Below are 10,000 nucleotides of genomic sequence, written 5' to 3'. Positions count from 1 at the left end.
AACGAGATGGAAGGGAAAAAAAATAAATAAATAAAATAAAAGGAGCGTTGTGTACCAGGCCCTTCGACCCTCCTCGACCTACGGATGCCAAGAAGATGAATGGCGCGAGAAGAGCGTCGTGTGTGAATGGACGTGCGTGAATGCCGTGACCCGGAAATAGCTGGGAAGTCAGGGTTGTGGACACGCGTGACGAGAACCGCGCATCGATAACTGAGGAACGGAATATGACATGATGTGCGATCATGTGAGAACGGGATGTAACATGATGTGCGATCATTTGAGAACGGAATATGACATGATGTGCGATCATTTGAGAACGGAATATGACATGATGTGCGATCATTTGAGAACGGGATGTAACATGTACGATCACTGAAGAACAGAATATAACATGTGCGATCACTGAACAGAGTATAACATGATGTGCGATCAGTTAAGAACAGAATATAATATGTGCGATCACTGAAGAACAGAATATAACACGGATAAGTGTATCCCATTATCAGATCACAACAGATATCGATTAAACATGATGACGATACGGATTAAAATCGCATTAGCCATAATTAATAACTTCATGATTGACTTTTAACACAGATCATTAAGCGGGGATGCATAATGACCCATCCTTACTGATCGAAAACCTATTATTTTCTTTATTACCCCCAAAAAAGCCGCACGTTGAATGTTAAAAATGGAACACGGGTTTAGCGGTGCAGCGTCCACAACTCAGGTCGAAACATCGCAGCTGCCACCGCATGCTGTTGATTATAAAGAAAAGAAAGATAAAATATACGATGATTATAAACTCAAAAAAGAAAGAAAATAACGATCTGGCGCAGACGATTCAGATCCTCGGAGGAAGTCTGGTAACGGGATGATAAAAGAGATAAGAGGGAGGGAGAGAGAGAGAGAGAGAGAGAGAGAGAGAGAGAGAGAGAGAGAGAGAGGGGGGGGGAGAGAGAGAGAGAGAGAGAGAGAGAGAGAGAGAGAGAGAGAGAGAGACCGTAGGAGGAATAGAGAGAGAGAGAGAGAGACCGTAGGAAAGAGAGAGAGAGAGAAAGAGAGAGACCGTAGGAGAAATAGAGAGAGAGAGAGACCGTTGGAAAGAGAGAGAGAGAGACCGTAGGAGAAATAGAGAGAGAGAGACCGTAGGAGAAAGAGAGAGAGAGAGAGAGAGACCGAAACCGACACCGAGACCGTAGGAGAGAGAGACAAACAGAGAGAGAAAGGAAGGGGCTGGCGGTAGGGTAAGTACATAAAAATAAGCTTTTAAACCAGAAGATATATGTACCGCAGCGCAGAGATGTGAGTTGGCGGCGAGGTGGTGCCAAAGTGTTGGGTAAGACAGGGTTAAAGAGGAGACATAAAGAGTAAAGCTGTCAGGGAGAGTGTTGGTTTGTGCGTGCGAGAGAGAGAGGAGAGGGAAAGGGGGTGAAGGAGGAAGAAGGTGAAGAAGAGGGAGAGGAGGTGAAGGAGGGAGAAATTGAAGAAGAGGGAAAGAAGCAGAGGGAAGGAGAGAGTGTTAGATAGATAGAGAGAGAGAGAGACAGACAGACAGAGACAGAGAGAGAGAGATTCAGTTTGATCAAAAGAAAGAAAGAAAAAAAAAACAAGAGAAAGAGATAAAGGAGCAAGGGACACAAGAAAAAAAAACAGAAGGGATAGATTTATTACCGATAAACACGGAAAGTCTATTTTATCTCATGGAAACAACTATGAACGACAAAGTTGTACGAGATGACATGTCACGGACAGTTGGTAGTGCCATCAGCGTCATGGCGAGGCAAGTCATGTCACTCAGTCTGGCAATACACATATTGAATTTGTTTTTTTGTTCTTGTTTTGGTGTTTTTCTATTTTCGATTTGTTGTTTTCATTCGCATTGTCTGCATTTCCGTTTCTCTTATGATTTATTTTTACCGCTGTTGCTACAATATCGTGATTATGAGGTTTTATCATATGTAGAAGTGTGGATTTAGAATACAACTGTGTGCACGCGTGTGTTTCTGTGTGTGTGTTGGTATGTTTCTGTGTGTGTGTAGGTGCGTGCGTTTGTGTCTGTGACTTTACAGTACATGACTTTACATCTGTGTATGTAGACGGAGAAGAGGCACTCACTGAGTTATACAAGGATATTCATAAGTATATATTTGTGAGTGGGAAGGTGTGTTTGTGTGTATGTATTTGTGTTTGCGCGTGTGTTGTGTGTTTGAGTGTATGTGTGTGTGTGTGTGTGTGTGTGTGTGCGTGTGTGTGTATGTGTATGTGTGTGTGTGTGTGTGTGTGTGTGTGTGTGTGTGTGCGTGTGTATGTGTGTGTGTATGCATTTATGTACGTATGTATGTATGCGCGCGCGCGTGTGTGTGTGTGTGCTTGTACGTGTGTGCGTGTGTATGAAGTGAAGTGAAGTGAAGTGAAGTGAATGACTACGCTGTACCTGCACATGGTCTGGTGACGGTTAGCGAACCGGTTCCGCGAGGAATGCATGGCCTGTTTGGTGCGGCCAGATTCGATCAGCAGAGGGGGATGCTGTGTAGGGAAATTAGAAAGACAATCAAATAGGTTTTATGGCGCAAGTCTTAGGGTTTATGTGTTTTGTCTACTTTGTTTACGTTATGGTTTTTCTTACTGCTATTGTTATTTATTCTGTCTTGTTTACTGTAGGCTTATAGGAGGATGAGAGAATGTCAGTTGTAACTTGGAAATTAAATTGTACTATCTTGAAATTAAGTGGTGGGGATTTAAACTATGAAATTGAATCTAACGAAGCTAACGTTATATTATTTTACGAATAAAAGTGGATGTGAATTGATGGGTATTTTTTGTGCACATGTAATTGTGATTATACAGCAAGTTTTAACGTATAAAAGTCAAAGGCAGCATTTCATTGGCTAATATTAGTATAGTTAGTCTAGCCTCTCGTCCATTCTCTCTGATGAAGAGATAACTAAAAGAAAACGGAGTCTTTAACTGGCAGGAGAGAATTTTCCTGGGGTAACATAAATCTTTCGTTATTTCACCCTTGAATATATTTCTTTTGCTTTACAACGCAAAGTAGATATTATTTACCTCTTAGATAACATTTCATTTACATAATTCTCACTTTAGATAGCAATTTTACGTAAATCCTATTTAATTTCTCATTAACTAACATTATTTTTCTGTGTTCTAGGATTTGTCGTACAAGGACAAGCACTGGCATGAGAAATGTTTCCTGTGCAACAAGTGCCAGGTGTCCCTCGTGGACAAACAATTTGGATCCAAGATGGACAAGATATTCTGCGGCCCGTGCTATGACTCCCAATTCGCCACGCGCTGTGACGGCTGCGGAGAGATCTTCAGGGCAGGTGAGTACCATAGGTGTTGTTTTTGCTGTTCCTTGTGCAGCGGCGGTGGTACGTACACCATTGCGTTAAATAGGGCTTTAAAACGTAATTGCAAAAAGAGGAAAAGGATGTAAAAAAACAACTATGTAGAGTGATTTCCATCGCTGATATTCCACCAACGGCAGATTACCATATAAAGCCAAACCGTTTTATAAGCAATGCGACTTTTTGGCGTCGATCCTAAATATGCAAAATGCCGCGTATTAGCTCTCTCTCTATGCCGCTTACCATGTAGGCGGCGTGTAGACAGCATGCCTGCATAATTTACCCCCGCGAAACCGTCTGTTGCCAGCATGAAATTGAGGAGCACGAGAGCTTATCTGTGTCACGCTGTTCTTGAGAAGTCTCCGGCACGTCTTCAAGGAGGCTGCCGTGATGTATGGGTGCGGCGGCTGCCATTATGGGTCACGTCCCCAGGTGTTGATTTAGGACTTACGACTTATGCGACAGATGCGGTCGGGTGGGGTCCTTATAGTGCTGCCGTGTGCTTGGAGTCGAGTTGTGCGAAAGTCGGTTTTGTGGGTTGTTGGGTGTCGTTGTTGTTGTTTTGCGAGGTTGTGGTTGGTGTTGTAATGCTTGCGGTTGTTGCTTGTTTTTTCCACTCTTGACTTGGTTTTGTAATGGCCTCGATAGCTTGGATAAAATGTGTATGATTTTGATGTGTTGATTCACCGAGCTTAGGTTTGCTACGGTTATTTCATAATTTTCATAGAAGGTTCTGTAATGGTTATTTTTTCGACTTTTCACTCTCTCTCTCTCTCTCTCTTTCACTCTATCTCAATCCTCCTCTCTCTCTCTCTCTCTCTTTCCCTCTCTATATCTCTATCCTTATCTTTCTCTCTCTCTCTCTCTCCCTCTATATTTCTATCCTTTCTCTCTCTCTCTCTCTCTCTCTCTCTCTCTCTCTCTCTCTCTCTCTCTCTCTCTCTCTCTCTCTCTCTCTCTCTCTCTCTCTCTCTCTCTCTCTCTCTCTCTCTCTCTTCTCTTTCTCTCTCTCTCTCTCTCTCTCTCTCTCTCTCTTCTCTCTCTCTCTCTCTCTCTCTCTCTCTTCTCTCTCTCTCTCTCTCCCTCTCCCTGTCTCTCTCTTTCTCTCTCTCTCTCCCTCCCTCCCTCCCTCCCTCTCTCTCAGCGATCATTTGATATATCGCAATATTTGTGGTAATAACAACATGATCCATGAAGGACGCAATGCCCACGTAGGGAAAGTTATAACGAAGGAAAATGAGTGCAAGTTTCACCGGCGTCGAAGAACCTTGAAGCGCAAACACCAGCGTGACTACGGCCGGTCACGTGACCTTGCGAGATCGTCGTTTTCTATGACGACTTTCTGTGCTGTAACGCTAATAGGTCGGTGGTGTACTTTGCTCAAGGAAAATGGGTGTTTATGGTCACAGTTTCTCGATTTCTCTCTCTCTGTCTTTCATTCTCTCTCTCTCTCTCTGTCTCTGTCTGCCTCTCTCTCTCTCTCTCTCTCTGTCTCTGTCTCTGTCTGCCTCTCTCTCTCTCTCTCTCTCTCTCTCTCTCTCTCTCTCTCTCTCTCTCTCTCTCTCTCTCTCTCTCTCTCTCTCTCTCTCTTTCTTTATCCTCCACAAAATGCCTTTTCACTCTCCACACCGTCCGTCCCCACCTTCTCCCATGCCTCTTTCATCCCCGTCTCTCTCTCGCCGCCTTTCCCTCCCTCCTCCGGCCCCGCGCCCGCCCGTCCACGCGCCCTCAGCGGCCCTGGCACCCCGCCCACCTGAGAGGGAGGGCGTGATGCATGAGGGGGCGACACCACCTGTTGTGTAGACCTAATACACGGGCGTGGATCGTGGGCGCATTCCCGGGGCGGCTGAGTCACGCGGGAGGCGAAGGAAGGTGCGAGGGGAAAAGGGAGGAGGCGAGAGAGGCAATAATAGCCTGGAGGCAAAAGGGGGAGGGAGAGGGGAGGTAAAGGGGGTGGGAGTGATTTTTTTTTTTTTTTTTTTTTTTTTTTTAAGGGAAGGATTGAGTTTCGAATGTTGTTTGCAAGATGTAGGAGTTTGGGATGTTTTTTTTTTTGTTTTTTTTTTGTTCAAGATGGAGGTTGAAAATGCTGTTTTTTTTTCCTTTTCTTCAGCGCAAAGAAAGGATATGAGGTTGATTTATAGGTCAACCCACGTGACCTGAAAACCATACAATTCACGCTATTCCTCACACCAAAACGATTAATAATAATAAACAAAAAAATTGTCAGAAAATGTAACATCTCAAAACATGTTCAGAAAATGTAACATCTCGAAAAATGTTCAGAAAATGTAACATCTCAAAAAATGTTCAGAAAATGTAAGACCTCGACCCAATCGCAGAGATATTTCCATCGACGGAGAACCAAACCATATCTCCAAGTGATGACATTCCCGCGTCACGTCAGGAGAACCTCGAAAAGGAAAGAGATCATCATTAAGCCCCTTTTCAGATACCGCCGCGTCACTTCGGCCATCAGCTCTAATCGTTATGAAAATAGAACGTCAGGCGCGAAGACTGAGGGTGAGCGATGGCGGGGTCCCAAGGCCGTCGAAATCCAGGCGGGAAATTTCCTAATTGTCTCGCCTCCAGATATTCGCGCCGAACGCTCAATAATAGAACTGTGTTTTATCAGCACTCGGCTCAAATTAGCGTTAAATTTGAATTAGTTATCTTTTCCTCCTCCCCCACCGATAAAAAAAGAGGAGAGAGAGAGAGAAAAAAATATCCCGAGTTCGCCCGGCCATTTCAGGCGGGACTTCGATAACAGAAAACCCGAGTCCATTAACAACAGAAAACGGAAGGTCGCCGGCCTAAATACAGCGACTTGGGCCGAGCAGGAAATATTCAGATAGCCTATTTCAGAGTCACCTTGGGGTCTAATTGGCGGTTCTAATTTTGGTCACGCATTTCCCAAAAGTGGCGCGCCTATGAGCAGCGGGACATGACATCGCCGCTGATCGGGTTGCCTTTTGGAGGAAGAAAAAGGGAAGTGTAGCGCTCTCGAGCTAACCTGCGAGCGACCGGGAGGAGGCGGGTCGGGTTACCCGCTGAGGGCGCTGAGGGTGCGGGTGTATGGCCTGGGCGGGGAAGGACTATCCTTGGGAAAATATGCCTGCGCATTTATGTATCTGTGTCTGTCTGTCTCACTGTATCTCTGTATTAGCTGATGTATGTATATGTCCGTCTGTCTATCTGTCTGTCTATTTAACTATGTATATGTATGTATCTATCTATCTATTTATCTATCTATCTATCTATATATATATGTATATATACACATATATGTACATATGTATATATATATACGTATGCATATATGTACATATACATATATACACACATATACTCATGCTTGCATACATACATACATACATACATGTGTGTATATACTCGAATGTATTAATTTAATGCAGAAGAAGGGGTCCTCGCATCATTTGCCTTTTTACGTCGTATCTTTTCAAAAACTTCAATTTCCAATGTGATCCTTATCGTGTTTGCTTCCCCAGAAGACGCAGGCTTTTTCCCAATTAATTGACTCCGCTCCGCCCGAAATGAGGAAATTCAGGTTAATAACCGCCGATCCCCGACACAAATAAGCGTAATAGTGATGATCAGAACACCACGGCGACCTTCAGCATACTGCAGATGCATTAACCTTTCCCTGCGTCTATATTTCTGGCTGATCCCCCTCTCATTATAAGCGAAACAAGAGATAGGGAAAACAAATGAGCGTCGGTCTATAAGCGCGCGGAGCATCTAATCCCCCGCATAGACGCCGGGAATCGCGCGGGAAAAGGTTTCTGATTATCTTCATCACGTTGGCCCGAGTTTACGGTCCGGTTACGTCGGTTGATTACAGAGGAGGAATTCGTTCTTCCGGCGGTTGGCTCGAGGAAATTGTTTAACTACGTCGTTCACGGACTTTGATGATGTTGTGGCCGGGTGATGCACGTGGGTCGTTAGTGAGGGCTGAGCACGGCGCGCGCTCTCGTTGGTGGACGGGTTTTCACCTTGGCTCGTTTTAGGTACATAGAAATAGGTAGATTGATAAGATATAGTTTTGTGATATAGATTTATAATATAATATATTGATAATATAAATTTCAGATATATAGACATTCATACATACGTACATACTTGCGTACGTGCATGCATTCTTATATACATACATACATACATACCTGCGTACGTGCATGCATTCTTATATACATACATACATACCTGCGTACGTGCATGCATTCTTATATACATACATACATACCTGCGTACGTGCATGCATTCTTATATACATACATACATACCTGCGTACGTGCATGCATTCTTATATACATACATACATACCTGCGTACGTGTATGCATTCTTATATACATACATACATACCTGCGTACGTGCATGCATTCTTATATACATACATACATACCTGCGTACGTGCATGCATTCTTATATACATACATACATACCTGCGTACGTGCATGCATTCTTATATACATACATACATACCTGCGTACGTGTATGCATTCTTATATACATACATACATACCTGCGTACGTGCATGCATTCTTATATACATACATACATACATCCGTGCATACATGCATATATACATATATAAAAAACATACGTAAATGGATATAATACATCTGTAAGGATGTGCATACATATATGAAAAACATATATGTATATATATGTATATATCTATCAGTTTTTATATATACGTGTGCGTGTAAACGACAGATAATGACATTGACAAGATGCTATTAAATCCCACTTTTGCGCACGGGTTACATTACACTATGTAATTAACTGCAGCGATCGGACCCAAGGTTTCCCCCCCCCCCGTCTATTAATTACATGCATAATAACACACAACAGAAGATGAAAGGCATTCTCCCAGGCGGGCGGCTTTAACCTTGGCATGGGCGTGGAAACCCCCTTAAACTGGGGCACTTGGGGATCTTGCGGGCGGCCGGGAGAGAGGCACGTCCATGATGGTGGATGTGGGGGGGAATATTGGCTTTCCTTCGTTCTTTCTTTCTTTCTTTCTTTCGTTCTTTCTTTCGTTCTTTCTTTCGTTCGTTCTTTCTTTCTTTCTTTCTTTCGTTCTTTCTTTCTTTCGTTCTTTCTTTCTTTCTTTCTTTCGTTCTTTCTTTCTTTCTTGCTTTCTTTCTTTCGTTCTTTCTTTCTTTCTTTCTTTCTTTCTTTCGTTCTTTCTTTCTTTCTTTCTTTCGTTCTTTCTTTCTTTCTTTCTTTCTTTCCTTCTTTCTTTCTTTCGTTCTTTCTTTCTTTCGTTCTTTCTTTCTTTCTTTCTTTCTTTCTTTCTTTCTTGCTCGGCTAAGCGCTCAGAGGCTGTTCGTCTTGTGCGAATGTGTTCATTTTGCTGATATGCATACGTATATGTGGTGAGGGAGAGGGAGAGAGAGAAAAAAAATAGATGGATAGATAGTGAAAGAGGAATAGATAGATAGATAGATAGAGAGAAAAAGGGGGGGGATAGATAGATAGCCAGGAAGGGAAAGATGAATAGTTAGAAAGAGAGAAAGGGGGGGAAGATAGATAGAAAGAGAAAGAGGAATAGAAAGATAAAAATAGAGAGAAAGAGGAATATATATATATATATATATATATATATATATATATATATATATATATATATATATATAGAGAGAGAGAGAGAGAGAGAGAGAGAGAGAGAAAGAAAGAAAGAAAGAGAGAGAGAAAGAGGAATATATAAAAAATAGAACCATGAATAGATAGGTAGATAGACAGATAGAGATAAACGCATTCCCGATACAAATCCAGCGAGCGCATCCCCCCCAGATCCGCCGGTGCGAGCCCCCCCCCCCCCCCCCCCGGTTCCTCAGCTCCGTCGCTCCAGCCAGGGCGTCGCCACGGGTTTCCTGAAGACGTCGGGTCGTCCATGGCGTCCGCGGCCCTCGCCCCTCTCGCCCTCAGAGCCACGGGCGCGCGTCTGGCTGTGGGCGGGACTAAGATTGGATTCTACTTTGTGGGATTTGCGGGCGCGTCTGGCTGTGGGCGGGACTAATATTGGATTCTACTTTGTGGGATTTGCGGGCGCGTCTGGCTGTGGGCGGGACTAATATTGGATTCTACTTTGTGGGATTTGCGGCACGTCTGGCTGTGGGCGGGACTAATATTGGATTCTACTTTGTGGGATTTGCGGGCGAGAAGGAGAATCCGGGAGGAAGGAGGGACGGAAGGAGGGTCGGATGTCCCTGGAACATGGACGGACCTTTGGCTCGGAGTATAACGGAGGGCGAAGGAATTTGCATAAGAAAGCGACCTTGTCTTGTCTAAATGAAATCTTCGAAATAGTTTCTTAGAATTCTAGCATGGGATTTTTTTTACCTCTTTCCTTCCAGACGAAAAGAAACGCGGTGGAGGGAGGAGAGGGAGAGGAAAGAGAGGGGGTGAGGGAGAGAGGAGTATGGGGAGGGGAAGGGGAGAGGGGGTGAGGGAGAGAGGAGTATGGGGAAGGGGGAAGGGGAGAGGGGGTGAGGGAGAGAGGAGTATGGGGAGGGGAAGGGGAGAGGGGGTGAGGGAGAGAGGAGTATGGGGAAGGGGGAAGGGGAGAGGGTGGGTGGGGAACCATCTAGACTTGGCA

The 10,000-nt window shown here is 44.1% G+C and overlaps 1 protein-coding gene across 1 annotated transcript in view; it reads left to right on the top strand.

Moving 5' to 3' along the window:
* LOC113810417 (four and a half LIM domains protein limpet) overlaps positions 1–10,000 on the top strand; it is a gene marked incomplete in the record, with an annotated part of 279,503 nt that overhangs the window by 141,054 nt on the left and 128,449 nt on the right. The window contains 1 exon segment of the mRNA XM_070139504.1: positions 3,176–3,350. Within this exon segment, the coding sequence (XP_069995605.1) occupies positions 3,176–3,350 (175 nt within the window).

Source organism: Penaeus vannamei, chromosome 25, assembly GCF_042767895.1.
Source record: "Penaeus vannamei isolate JL-2024 chromosome 25, ASM4276789v1, whole genome shotgun sequence".
NCBI classification, from domain to species: Eukaryota; Metazoa; Arthropoda; class Malacostraca; order Decapoda; family Penaeidae; genus Penaeus; species Penaeus vannamei.
The sequence above is the reverse complement of the archived record's forward strand: the minus strand, read 5'-3'. Positions and strand labels throughout refer to the sequence as shown.